Here is a 15,572-nt window from a genome sequence, read left to right on the forward strand (position 1 = left end):
TCTGAAATACCCTTTAAGCTGTTAACATGATGAAAAGTTAATTAATTTAAGGTTTTTATACTTTAAAAAAAATTAAAACAAAATTAATTTATATTTTACATCCATAAGTAATAATATTTTCCTATCATTCACATATTTCTTTACCACCACAAATTATTTATAAGAGGAATAATAATAATAATAATATAATAATGATAATATAAAATAATAATAATAATGATAATAATAAAATAATAATAATAAAATAATAATAATAATAAAATAATAATGATAATAATAAAATAATAATATTAATAATAATAATATTTTCCTATCATTCACATATTTCCTTACCACCACAAATTATTTATAAGAGGAATAATAATAATAATAAATACTAATAATATCATAACAATAATAATAAAATAATAATAATAATAAAATAATAATGATAATAATAATAATAATGATAATAAAATAATAATAATAATAATAGAATAATAATGATAATAATAATAAAATAATAAAATAATAATGATAATAATAATAAAATAATAAAATAATAATGATAATAATAATAATAATTAAATAAATAAAAAAATAATAATATAATAATAATAATTAAAAAAATAAAATAATAATAATAATAATTCAATATGGGCAATTTGGAAATTGTATAAAAGAATTAAGGGCAAAAAGGTAATATACTTGGTCAACATAAAAGGGTTTTTAAGTTAAAAAAAAAAAAAAAAACTCTCCTCACCTAGCTTTTAGCTTTTGGCTTAAAATAAGTCATTTTTGACTTAAAATAATTCACTTTGATAATTGTCAAACACTCTAATAAGTTAAAAACTGACTTTTAAGCCAGTTTGACCAACTTAAAAGCCCATCCAAACAGGCTCTAAATAGTATTTTTCAATTAAAGCACCACAAACTTGGTGGAGGGTTTAGGCTATGACCAACTTGTACATAGTCAAAACGTAACATAACACGAAGGAGGACATAATCTTTAACCTCCGATACAAAGTAAGGAATGATTAAGTTCAATCTTGTGTACATTTGCTCAAATTGCTATGCCTACTATAGGGGATCTCCTCCATTGCAATTTTTATGTAAAACAACATTTCCCTTCGTATTAGGGTGATTGAGGAACAATTAACTCCCGGTTCTTTCTCTCTTTTCATTATAGGTGTTGTAGAGGCCGGCTTGCATGTGCCTCGACTAATTTAATGACCAGATACATGTCACCTAGTTTCCATTATCAACAAGTATCAGCTAACTCTGTTTAGGCTTAAGCAAATACTAGGAAATCAGCCAATGTTTTTATCTTGGGAAAAGGGTCTGAAAAATACTCCAACTTTGGCCGAAATTGCTGTTACAATACCAAACTTTATGGAGGACTTTTTGCCCCCCTGCACTATTTAATAGGTATTTTAAAGGTATATATGTGCCCACGTGGACACGTTACTATTTATAATTACAATATTTATGATGTCCATGTGGACACATATATACCTTTAAATACACTATTAAATAGTGCAGGGGTAAAAGGTCCTTTCCAAAGTTCGGTATCGTAACAGCAATTTCGGCCAAAGTNACACTATTTAATAGGTATTTTAAAGATATATATGTGTCCACGTGGACACGTTACTATTTATAATTACAATATTTATGATGTCCATGTGGACACATATATACCTTTAAATACACTATTAAATAGTGCAGGGGTAAAAGGTCCTTTCCAAAGTTCGGTATCGTAACAGCAATTACGGCCAAAATTCGGATATATTTCAGACCTTTTTCCCTTTTATCTTTATTAGAATTTGAACTTGAGACTTCACGAATTCTGAGCCCACTTCATTAACCATTAATCAGTTCGTTTATACACATAATTTCGCATATAGGTTCTTTTCATCCGAATTATGCAAATTGATCAAGAGTTTATAAGATTTCACAGGTTTATCCCAACATGTAGTTTTTTTCTCTTCATTTGGACTATTTTTCAATTATAAAAATGATAGCATTTAAAACGAAAATATTTCCTACTTGTAGATCTAGGACTAGAAATGCATTCATAATATCTCATACGAATTTATATATGTTAAAAATGTGTTTTGACTTGAAAATTTAGTGCGACCGTTTATGTTGGTATACAAGAGCGTAGCCAACTTATAGCCACTTTTCGTGCAAAAAATTATACTATTTATATATGATTAAAATTATTTTTTATATTTATATATAGATATTGAACTCCGGCAGTGTTTATGGTATTGAACATTTTAACGGAAGAGTTTAATTGAGCTCTTTATATCCTTCTACCATTGGTGATTGGTCTTGTGTTACTATATTGTAACGAACTCAAGATTTATATGATAAAGGTAGGTGAAAAGATAAAAAGACCAATTTGGAGACAATTTGACAAATAAAGCAAAAAATAATTTTAATTGTTCTCAATTACATATCAAAATATTAATTATGAGAATCGCATTGCTAAAATAAATAATGGCAGATAAGATGTCTATTATAACTTATTATATACATCATCATTATAAAACAAATTTAAAAAAATTAGACCATCAAATCACCTTTGTCTTTTCCATATATAATTTCCGTTTTTTGTTGCTTTAAAGGGTTCTAGTAACACTTTTTAGGCATTTTCCCCCACATATAAATTGAAGAAACCTGAATGAGTATAAGTGACTTTTTAGCAAAAACACACAAAACACTTGGTGGATCAAAAACAAAGTGAAAATACTAATGGAAGAAAAGAGGGGTTAACATATATCCATCCATCTTTAAATGCAGACAACACATATAAAAGGGAAAAAAAATTCACTTTGCAATTCACTTTGCACCTCACATATATATCCCTATGTTTCCTTTAATTTCTCTCTTCAAGAAAATGATTATAAGGAGAAGACTCGAATCTTCATCAATAAAATGAAAATTCGATTAGTTAACCAACTGAATAACTAAACACTCCAGATCTTACTATATTCTTTTTATGTTGATGTACTTTTTCCAAACTAGTACCATAAAGTTTAGAAAGCAACAAGATTTATAAGTATTAAAGTCATGCCACTTAAATAAACACTTCATTGATAATACAAAATGATCAAAGCTTAACAAAGAAAGCTCAGATAAATGCCCCTAATAATTGTGCATATCCACTTACTTAAAAGAGAGAAAAAAGACATAAAAAGAACCTTTGGAACTAAAAAAACGTCATCACAACCCATAAGGAAAAGACAAATTTAAAACAAAAACTTTAGAAAATGCATTTGTCACACACAAAACGCATGACGACCCGACTAGACATTGAGGTGCACAGAAGATGATCTGACCGATCAGTTGATGGATGGCTTGGTGGTGGAATCGATGGAATTAAAGCTAGTGCTGCTAGTGGATGATTTGTACTCTTGTTCAACCTCAACATTGTGTGTGTTTTCACCATCAGTAGGTGTCAAATGAGGCATTGAACTTGAGCTGCTACTACCCCATTTATACAAAGTAGTTGCCATGGTCAAACGTCTCCTTTTGTTCAAAGGGCTTTCTTCCTTTTCAACATCTTCTATACTTTTCACATCACCCAAATTCATGAATGTCTTTGATTTTCCTTCATAAAATCCTGATAATCCCCGTCTATAAAATAAAATAAAATCATATCACCAAAAAATTATACGAAATCTTAGCTTATAAGCAAAAGAAAATCTTTTTATTATACACAAAAAATTATTAAATCTATTGAAATTCTTTTAAAAGCATTTACTAGAGATGAATTAGTACAGTCAATCCTTTTAGATAAAATTTGACTGAAAACTAAAGATTTGACAAAAAGTACACATGAAAAATGAGGTTAAAGTTTTGCTATAAATTCCTTTGATAAAATTCTTGTCTCCGTCATGAAATGTCTAAATCAGATTTTAGGAGAATTTTTTAAAGGAAAATTAATTAAACGGGCTAAAAAAGAAAAAAAAGAAAAAACTGACTTAAAAGGAAGAGCAGCTTCCAATGTAACCAAAGAATTGAGGGATCCTTCCTCAACAACAGCCTTGCTTTGTGCTTCTTCGCCATCTTCATCATCACCACCATCTCCATGACTCAACACACCAATCGAAGACGATTTGGAATTAGTATCATCATCATCATTTTTAACTGAACTTGTCAGGTCATCATCAGCCACTTCATTTTGATCAACTTGAACAGGAAGAGAAGACATGATTGATCAAAAGAGTTGCGTTTCTTATTTTTGTGTATATATATGTGTAATGAAAGTAGATATTTTATATTGAAATGAAGCGGTGTGTGGGGGTTTGGATTACATAGATATAGCGGTGATTAAACTTAGCAAGTGTTGAGAAGAAGATGAATTTAAAGTCATTTTATTCTTGACCTGAAATATTTGGAACTTATAACATAAGGTCATAAAAATATCGTCTTCTTCTATAGAAGACCTTTGCCACATTGCATAAGAGAGGCCATTTCACACTCAACCTAATTACCTACACTCCAAAATACACTAAACAAAACTGAAAAACTCATTAAATTTTATTTACTATATTAATATTACTGGAAAATTTGAGTAATATTATCCAATATTAATTGATCTAATTCTTTTTTTTTTAATTCTAAAGAGTAAAACATGATCATATGAAACATATATAACTCGAGCTAAAAACAAATTTGCTCGCTCAGGGCAAAACGAGTATTAAAATGCAGAGGCGCTCCACTTCCAATGGAGACGACACAAGATAACGAAATAGTTATACGAAACGATATATATCAAAATTTCCTCCAAGGCATTAAAAAAAAACAACATTCTTGAATATAAAGGCGTTAATCAAAATTGGCACGAGCTTAATTAATGTCCTCAACAAAACTATCTAGCAAGTTGTGTTCAAGAAGCTGGCTGACTAATTTGTAAGTGCGTCCAGAAAGGGGGGGTTGGTGTGATCGATTTTGGTTCAGCAGCACCAGAGTAGTTTCCACATTGAAACTGACATTATTGGCATATTGATACAATGTCTCTATCTCCATTCTGGAGCAACTGAAGATTGTGCTGTTTGTCAGGTCTCAACTCAAGTGGGGCACAGCACTGGAATTCTGCAAAAAAGTGATCAATGGGCCGGGGCTAGCTGCAGCTTCCTCAACCATGTTAGTGTGATTAATTAAGCAGCTCAATCTTCGCCTTGAGTATATTCATCTGGGTATAGTCCCTGCTCTTGCAAAAACTCCAGTAACGGGAAAATCAATCAAGTGAATGTCCAATTACTAGATGGTTGGAGAAGCATCTATGTATGTACCATTTTAATTAGGGATAAGGGTCTGAAAAATATCTCAATTTTGGTCGAATTTGTTGTTGCGATACTAAACTTTCATAAAAACCTATTACCTCCCTAGACTATTTAATACCGTATTTTTTTATCACCTGAACTATTTAATAGTGTATTTTAAAAGTATATATGTGCCCACGTGAATACATTACTAATTATAATTTTGCATTATTTTTTATGTCCACGTGGGCAAATATATATGTTTAAAATATGGTATTAAATAGTCTAGGGAGGTAATAGGTCCTAATGAAAGTTTAGTATCGCAACGACAAATTCGACCAAAGTTGAGGTATTTTTCAGACCCTTATCCCTTTTGATTACATAGAGATAATTTTTTTTATACGCTCCCTTCTTATCCTTTATTTTAAGCAAATCTGGACTTTCTTTCTTGAAATTTGTTTTTTACTATGAATCTCAAGATACGCTGAATAATTACGAATATTCTTAAGGATAGTGTTGACACGTCTTAAGCTAAATTCTTTATAATAGTATAATTTTATCTAGCAAATGAAAATATTTAGAGAAATAATACCATTATGAAAAGATTTGATTATTCTATTTTACTTCATTAAACTTTTGAAAGAAATAAATTTTACTATAAAAATATTTGACTCTTGTATTTTTATATATATTACATGAGTTTTGACGTTATGTATGATCGGACATGCTTATTGTCCTAAGAAAAATTAATACCAAAAAGGGGAAATAAATCAAACCAACTTTAATAGTGTAATCATTGTCTTTTTACGAAGTCAATGGAACTAGAGCTTTCAACAATTAATTAAAATTTCACATTTTGGAGAAAATATGACTATAGCTTTAGGGGTGCTGAAATCACAGACGATTACTCTCAAATAATTTCTATCAATATTAATTTAATTCCAACACTCAATTGATTAAGGTTGATGTTAAAGAATGACAAAAGTCTCACATTGGTGGTTAATGAGATGGGTGAACTCCTTATAAGGCTTGGACAATCCTCCTCCCTTTGAGCTAGTTTTTGGGGTGTGAGTTAGACCTAAGACCTAATTTAACATGGTATCAGAGCAGTGCCTGTTTCACCCTATGTGGGGCCCCCAAAATCAAAATTGCCCACGCACCAGATGCTAAGCACTGGGCGTGAGGTGGGGTGTTAAAGAATGACAAAAGTCCCACATCGATGGTTAATGAGATGGTTGAACTCCTTATAAGGCTTGGACAATTCTCCTCCCTTTGAGCTAGCTTTTGGGGTGAGAGTTAGGTCTAAAACCTAATTTAACAGTTGACCACTAGAGATATCAGAACCTTCATAGGAACATAAATTAATAACATAAGAAGAAATTAATGACTGAAAAAAACATATCAGAATTTGTAACAATAGTATGAAACAGAAAAAAAAATTAAAAAAATTGAGCCTACTGAATGCACATTATCTCCTTAAGGAAATTATTCCCCTCTAGTATCCAAGGTTTAAAGGAATATATTCTCTCAGGATAGAACGATTTTATTCACCAATGTATTAATACAAAAACAATGGTGTCAGCTAGCCATTCAATGGGAGCAAAGTACACGAATATTTAATTGTGCAGAAGAAGAAGAAGTTCAGAAATTTTATTGTTGTAAAATGGAGAAAATCCCTCTATTTATAGACAACAAAGGATAGTGTGAACAAATGTTTCTTGTGCCTTATCGGAAAGGTCACAACTCTTTAGAAAAGTTACAACCCTTCGTAAAGATTGAAACCTTTCATAAAAGTCGCAATTTTTTATTAAAGTCACAACTCTTTATAAAAGTCACGTATTTCATTAAAAGTCACAACTCTTCATATTCCATTCACACCTTTTAAAACTCAACAAAATTAATATTAATTATATAATTAGATGAAAAATATTGAAAGATGAAACGAGTATATTACATAGTGAGATCGCAATGTTCCTAATAAATTACTTATTATGACACTGAACATTCCACTTTTTTTTTTATAAAAATAATCACTTGGAATATACTGATAAGTAAATTATTAATCCAACAAGTATTTATTAATCATTTTAGAATTAAATGATAGATTATCTGATATAACAATTTAAATTACATCAGTAATATATATGTGTTGCTTCTCCATAATGAGAATGGTATACTCACATATTGAAGAATATGTATCTACCACCAACGTATATCACGTTTGAATTTTGAAAAACTAAACAAAACAATTAGTAAAAAATATTTTCCTCTTAAATATGTCATACACATGATATATAAATTAAAATGAATTTAAGTTTTACATACCGTCTGTATAAATAATTTTTATTAAAAAAAATGAATTTTAGAGGCATTCATCATATTTGTTTCATCCTATTAAAGGGTGGGAAAATTATTTGTCCTAAGTTCACCTACGTGTTGTCCCCATTGATTGACACGTGTTATTCAATAAACAACAAGAAATTAGTTGTGCAATTATGAAAGTCAAGAAACTCAATTACAACTCTAGGAAAACCAATGAAAATTATTTTATTATTAGATAATATATTATGGGGTTCGGTTATTTGTCTAGAAAAAACATCGAGAATTGTACGTTCAACTTTCGTGTGAATGATTACTGGCCTAGCAACAAATTTATTATCGTATGGTTGACGGTGATTACTAGTGATTTTGGCCTCATGCTGAATTGTAGAATATTTAGATGTAGTCATTAAAATTATTTGTGTTTCTCAATTTCTAAAAGTATAAAAAATATATATTTAAACATTAATAAAAAAATAATTTGAATCAATTGTTAAATTAATCTAGTACTAAATTAATTAAATACTTTTAAATATTATATGGTTATTGATGATGGTAATGATTAGCGGTAAATATTGTGTGTCAACAATTGGGAATGGTGTCGATTGGTGATAGTTATATATCGTGGCCCGTGGACAGTAGTTAGTAATATAGTGACTGACAATAATGATTAATAGTGATAATTGATAAGTGATGGATAATTATGTGAGAGATCAATAATAGCTATAATGGTGGTTAATATATAATATGGCTAACTAACAAGTTCAAAAAATTTGGTTGAAAATGTGATGAATTCAACTAACAAGTTCCCAATTAGAAGGCATATAAAATCATAATCTTGAAAATTGGTGTTAAAACTTGTAATTATCTCCAATAATTTCAAAAGAAGATTTTGTAATAATAACAACTTTATATATGTTTCCTCCATATCTTTACCAAAGAAAGTGCTATAAAATCATTCCATGTGTTGATAAAAGACGAAGCTGACCATATGCACAAGTTAACATTAGCAAATTAAACTTGTATATACTTATAAAAATGTACACTAAGTTTATCGTATCATTCAAAATGTTTTTAGCCAAAAAATCATCATATGACACAAATTTTCATGTCATAAAGTAAATTAACTAACAACAATAATATCCTGATTATACGTTCCTAAATTACTCATGAATCACGATTAATTAATATACTTCTCTTTTTATAGTCTGGTACTCGGATTTCATAGACTTTCATCAATGCCTCAAAATTTTTGAAATTCGATGAGGTTGAAGTACAAATTTATTTTTACGTATTGTTGCTATCATAAATAGGAGTATTTTATGTTTTCACCTAATAAATAAAGGAAAAATCTTTTTAGCCAGAAAATTTGGTCAGAGTGATATTTTTTCTATGTTATTTTACCTTTTTAAATATTTTTATCCTCATAGCTTTAATACCTTTTAACTAAAAGATAAAAAAAAAAAAGATCATTTTATTTTAAAATAAAAAAAATATTATAGTTTTTTTTATTTTTCTGGCCAAATTCTGATTAAATTTTCTGGTCATTTAGTACTTCCAATAAATAAAAGTCCAGCAGCTAAGAGGCCAAAAGTTAAATAGAAATTTTACGAGTTCTAATGAAGTGGTTAGCAGATTATTACACTACATTTACCGGTGTCAATATGCTTTAATAAATACTATTTAATCAATTGAATCGAATCGTATTAAACAAAATATCAACCCAAATGCTTGAGAGATATTAGACGCAAAGAGAGCTGAAAATAAATCCCTTGGGTCTGACAAAAATAATGTCCTTGATCACATGCGTGAAACAGAAGAAAATTTTATATTTATAATTGTAAACCTAATTTTTATTACATATTAATTTAAAATTGCTTTAGCAACGCAAAAAATTCATGTCTTAAAACCTATCAGAAGCAGTAGTATCACACTTGAAAAAGGCATTATCGGAATAGATAATTAAGTAAAACACATTTCATGGAAAAGAGTAAAGCTATTTATAAAATCGACAACTGTACATAAATAAATAAAAAATATAAGTTTAGACCAAAGAAAATTTCCAAATTTTTGAAACTTTTAACTTTTATAAGATTGTCATTTGTAGCTCCGATTTCTAGCAAAAATAATAGAGCAACTTTCACATATAGCAAATATAAAAATCATATTTGTATGTTATAGTTATAATTTGTATAATTGTGTTCCATAACAAATTTTATGTTTGCTATAGAGCTTTTGATTTGTATAATTCGCTAGATACATCCAATTTTATACAAATTGTTTAGTTTTGTATAAATTCATTTATACATTGTAATTTGTATAATTATAAGTGTATAGGACGAAAATATATGTATTTGTATACACTTTTTTCTCGCTTTATACTCAGAAACGCATTTTACACATTTGTATACCGAATGGGTAATTGTATACTGAAAATGGCTAATTGTATATCGAACTAGATGGCAAAAAAATGAGATGTTTGTTGTGAATTACAAATAAAATAAATTATGGCTATAACATTTAATTTGAATTAATAGTTTGTTTTGTCATACAATTTTCCAAAAAAAAAAAGGATTGTTTTACATGTGGGCCTCTTAGGCTTGGCCCATTTTTGGTGGTCCGGCCTATCAAGTGGAGGTGAAGCCCAAAGTTACTCCTAATGTTAATGTAGTACATTATGGGTCATTTTTAAATGTATTTAAAATGGAAAAAACTACTTAATTACATAAATATTTCGATTATATTTACTAAATTTTTTGTTATAGTTTGAAATAATTGCACACATTGATACATGTATTTTGCTACCAATACATTCTCAAATACAGATACATAACGGATGGTATAAATGAGTCTTTTCTGAAAGTTCAATGTCATATTTGAGTCTTTTCCCTAGTACCTATGAAAGGCACATACAAAAATTAGGTTAGAAACTCGGGTTTTGTGACTGTTTATTCCCCGAAAACCTTACCATAATCAACTAACACTCTAAAGCATATGCATCGAACTGAAATTGAAAGCCCTCTCAAGCATTTAATTTCGGATTGAAAGCATTAAAAGTAGTTACAGAACCTAGAAAACTTTTTTTTAAAAAAATAAGGAAGAGAAAAGACATTAACCTAAGCAAAGTCGAAGCTAAGCAGCTAAACAAGGGTGATAAGGGATGGCGGGCAATTAGAGATGAGAGAGGTCATCTCGGAAACACCTCCACAGACACTTCCTGTGGGGAGACAACAAGATAGACCTTCACACCCACAGAGTCTTCCTATGGAGAGACATTTCGTGGTGAAATATACTGAGGTCTCTATCCTAGTTAACACATTTCCTGCCCGTCGAATTTCTATGAAGGAATGTATTAACATGTGTGAGATATGCCAGCTTGACTATGAAGACGGATAGCTCGTGCGAGTTCTTCCTTCTTGTAGTCATTGCTATCATTTGCATATTGAAGTGGATGACGTTTGTAGGGATGGCAATGGGGCAGTTCGGGGCGGGGTGAGGTGAATTGAGCTGAACCCGCATAATTTTTAATTCGCCCCGCATAACAATTTTTTTTCATTTTCAACCCGCTCCGCACAACTTTTTAAATATTTTCTTTTTCTAGTTAAGTTTGATAATAAAAATAAAATTCATAAAATAGATTCATTTTTCATTAATTTGTATTAATTTAATTGGATAGTGACTGAAAATTTTAATTTTTAGAGGTTGATTGAAAACATGTAAGAAATTGTATTATTTTTTATTGAACCATTTTTATTTACTATCTTTAATATTTTAGTAGTTTTAAAGAAATTATTTTAATAAATAATGTCTATCACTCTTATGACATGTAAGAAGTTAAAAGGCCAAACCCATTGGTGGCCCCCTAAAGTTGGCACGAAGTTTCACTTAGACACCTCAACTGGGCGATGTTCACTTTAGACACCTCATGTAAAGTTCCGTTATGTCATTTTGACACATTTTTTTCAATAAGCAAAAATATGTAATGTGTGTGCATTACACTCGCGAGTGACCTATTAAGTGTCCAATAAAATAAGGACATTTGTCATTTTCCCCCAAAATAATTCTTAAACAATGAATTTTGGTAAAACCAAAAAGATAACCAGTGAATTGATGACACGTGGCATTTTGCCCAAATAATTACAAAAGGAAAACTTAATCACTTTTAAAAAGAAGTGTTTTGCAGAATACCAAACAACCCTTGGCCCCTATCCCCCCCCCCCCTGCCCGCCAACACCAATCGTCTTCTCCACGAAAATCAAATCCACCCCTACCCCATTCGTCTTCTCAGCCATATCCGAGCTTTCTCTATTCTTTCAAGATTCAAAATATATTAAATCCTCTTCCCTATAAAATAAGCATTCGATGGAATTTGAATGATTTGAGTGAAAAATAATTCCTATTCTATATCTGTAGTGGAGTAAAAACAGAAAATTGAAAAAATTAGGACCAAACAAAATGAAGAAATTTATCTTCAATATCATCATTGGAAACTTAAGTGCAGGTGTCGTTTCCCATGGAGAGTTAGAGACTAATTAGAGCATAAAATACATAATGGAATCTAAGAAAGAGATAAATGTTGACATCCAATTTTGACCCTCCCCATCATAGATTGATCATTGAGCTTCTCCAATTTTAAACGATTTAAGATAATTAGTTTTTATAAAAAAAAAATTTTTAAAAATAGTTTGCAGGTTATTTTGAGTAAGTTTTGTCACTTTTTATAATTTTTATATAATATATATGTTTTACATAATTATTTATATAATTAGTATATTTTATGATTATTTGAAAATCGTCTCAAATTTTTTTTTGTTTTGATTAAATATTTTGGTTAATTAGTTAAGTTATATAATAGTTTATATTTTAAATTATTTAGTTTATATTTGAGTTAACTATTTTATTTAGTTAAGATTAGAAAGCTCGTTAGGTAATTATACTAATTCGTTCTACTTAATTTTTAACCGATTTCACCAATTAATCTCGATTTGGTTAGATCTTAAACTTAAGAATGGCTAAGTTTACAACTCATTTGGTCATTCTAACATAATCATCTCTTGCCCCAGTTTTTGGATCAGCTTGTAAGAGAAATTTGGACCCTTTTCTATTTTTTTCCAGCAGCCCATGAAATTTCCAGCAACCCTCTATCCAAATTCCAGCAGCCCAACATTCCCAACTAATACATAACCCAACCCACTTTATTTTTGAACAATCCAAACATATAATACACAAACAGAAAAAACGTACAACAAAGGCTACCAGACCCCTGCGTCTTTTTCCTCTTCTCCCTCAACACGTAGAAAACCCAGAACTGGTACAGCAGTAGGCAGCAGAGAAAGAGGTACACATTTTTCTCCCCTTTCCTTTTTCGGAATTGGGGTGAAAATTGCAAGAAAAGGCTTCTCTCCAAATTGGTGCAAGGTTTGGGAGTTTGAATTTTGAAATATGTCCTTTTCTGTCCAGATTTTGGACGCAAAAATTCCCCCCCTCCCCAATTAGCCCTAAAAATCTCTATACATATTCCTTTTTATTCACTGTAAAAGGCAGATTTCTGGGAGTGGAAAATTTTTTAACTAAGAAAAAAAAAATAGCTAATATCTACTAACTACATTACAAGGAGAACGGAGGAGGGACTTATTTTTTGTGTTTTGGGTTTGATATTCTTGCTCAATCTTCTTGGCTATTGTTCTAGTTCGGATTTTGCATGGTGAAGGTCGTCGTTCCAGTTCGTTTTCGTCCCCGTTTCGCTGCCCGAAAAGAGGTATCACCTTCTTCTACCTCGAAACGACCCTTTGATGCTAGAAAAGCTTTATTTTATGTTTGTTAGCTGATTAATGCTATTTAGTTTATGACATTTCAATATGATATATTTCTCTTAGTCGTTTCATCAAGTTAATTACATTATTGAGTTAAAGTTTTTTTTTTTTTGGAGTTATACTCAATGTTGGTCTCTCTGCTTTTTGGGTTTGAGCTTCGCGGCGATTTTCTTTTTATTGTTAAGGCTATCCTCTTTACGAAATTAGGTAAAAAAATTTCGAAAAAAAAGGAGGACAATTTCTAAGTACTTGCTATATGTTAGAAGCATGGCTGTTAAAATTTTTCACGATACTTTCTAAATCTGTTTTAAGTGTTGAAGCACGGCTGCCTCTTCCTTCTTTACCTTACTTGAATTTGTGGAAATGTTGAAGTTTGTTTCTTATTCATAGCTGTGAATCGTTGTCTTGTTATATTAATGTTGTGTTTGTTGATTTGTGCTTTTCTAAGGTGTTTAGATTCAGCTTAGCGTCCTACATGTTGCCTATTACTTACTTATTTGCATAAGTGCATAGAACATTAGTGTTTCTTTTAGCAAGTCAGCATATATCAATGTTGTTACTTTCCTTTATCTTTATTGTTTTATCTTTTTTTTTTTAATGAAAGTTTGTTCTCGTTATTTTTTATTGGAAAGCTGTCAACTTAGCATGTGTATTAAGAGTTAATAACCTGTGTTCATTGTTCATCTTGCATTTGGTTATCATGCTATTTGATGGTGATTGGGTCTCCTCTTTTCCATATTTACAAGTATGCTACCAAATAGCCATAGTGACATGTTTTGCATGAAAATAGTCATAGTTTTCTTAGCCTTTTCTTTCCAGAAAGTTAGTTTCCAGTGCTCCCTTTTGGGATTATATGTCATTTTTGGCCAATACTTATATCATATATAAAATTTAATATGTAAATCTTTCACTATTTATTCTGATCAAATTACATATTAATAATTTGTTTTCCTTTCTTTCGTGGTGCATGTGAAACCTACTCGAGTTCATTATGGACTCCTATCTTCCTCTTGCATTTCGGGAAGGCCGCAAAGGCTCAATTTCTTAATTTTATTTACCCGAGTCAGCCAACTATAAAATCGACGAACAGGTCTCAAGGTTGGAAGAACGTAAAGTGGAGGAGAACTCAAAAGACTGGGCCAAAGGCCCACTCTTCATATAAAAATAATTGTGTATTTTGTTATTATTGGGCCTAAGCCTATTTGGTCATTATGTTTATTACTTTGTTAGAATTTAAGACAAGTGAAAATCGGGCCTAAGGCCCAAAGATAAAATATATTTCATTTTATGATTAGTTTAGGACAGGTACAGGTGATTCGAGTGGACCGAAGGCCCAAAACGCAAAATGGGTCCAAATACTGGCCCAGGCGGACAGAAAATCCAGACTTGGGCCCAAATCTTCTTTCCTTATCTATTTATTTGCTATGACATGTTTTTATGTGCTTATTTAATTTTAAGGTTTTCTAATCAATGCTCCAAAGGATACCCATTCTGAATTAATCGCTCAAACTAAACTATTCATTCTTTACTTGACTTAACAAATAAATGAACGAATAAATAAGTTTTACAAGATATTTCGCCTAGATAATATTTCAATAATTCTTTTCTTTTTTTTTAAAAAAAAAATAGTTCTAACTACAAAGTAGTTCAATTTTGCGATCCAACCTAAGTCAAATTACTTTAGCCAAATAAAATTAGTTGTCGGATATCTGCATTAGCGGATATTCTAGGTGCTTTAAAAACCTTCCTAGAATATTAATAGGAACCTCGAACCCCCTTAATAGTTTTTCAATAGATTTACTGTTTTAGTCTTTTGAAAAATAATAGTTTTCTTGATTTTTCTTAAAAATTAAGTGGCGACTCTAAACCAGTCCAAATATATTTTCCTAATAAAACAGAATGGCGACTTCCGCTGGGGATTTGAATGGTTTTAACCTTAAGATTAATTATTTGGCTATGTGTTTAACTGTTTGCTTGTTTAAATTATCGTATCTTATATTAATTGTGGCATTCATGGCACCCGATTCCGTCAAACGGCAAATAGATTGCATTAGGAAAAAGGCAGTTACGTGGCTTACCACGGCTGTCCTTCAGAAAAACGCAAGTTAAATTCTTTGGAAGTGAGAAACGAATAGTTGGCTTGTGGTCATCCAACGTCGTTTATTAGACTTCACCCCGTTGTTTGTCC

At 30.3% G+C, this 15,572-nt stretch overlaps 2 protein-coding genes across 2 annotated transcripts in view; one reads left to right on the forward strand and one right to left on the reverse strand.

The window, feature by feature from the left end:
• LOC125878495 (delta-aminolevulinic acid dehydratase, chloroplastic) overlaps positions 1-15,572 on the forward strand; it is a 385,024-nt gene that overhangs the window by 266,881 nt on the left and 102,571 nt on the right. The gene's annotated exons all lie outside the window — the stretch shown is intronic.
• On the reverse strand, positions 3,327-4,198 carry LOC125878507 (protein OXIDATIVE STRESS 3 LIKE 2). Its single transcript, XM_049559782.1, has 2 exons — positions 3,969-4,198; positions 3,327-3,621 (listed from the first exon to the last, which is right to left on the reverse strand). Exons 1-2 carry the CDS (start codon positions 4,196-4,198, stop codon positions 3,327-3,329), a joined length of 525 nt encoding a protein of 174 aa, XP_049415739.1.

This window comes from Solanum stenotomum, chromosome 10, assembly GCF_019186545.1.
Source record: "Solanum stenotomum isolate F172 chromosome 10, ASM1918654v1, whole genome shotgun sequence".
NCBI lineage: Eukaryota > Viridiplantae > Streptophyta > Magnoliopsida > Solanales > Solanaceae > Solanum > Solanum stenotomum.

Excerpts from the sequence above, each read along its gene's own strand:
- LOC125878507 (XM_049559782.1), bottom strand. The coding sequence starts at position 4,198 with ATGTCTTCTCTTCCTGTTCAAGTTGATCAAAATGAAGTGGCTGATGAT. Across the intron at positions 3,622-3,968 it reads GAAGCTGCTCTTCCTTTTAA|ACGGGGATTATCAGGATTTT; the intron begins GTCAGTTTTTTC and ends TTTATTTTATAG.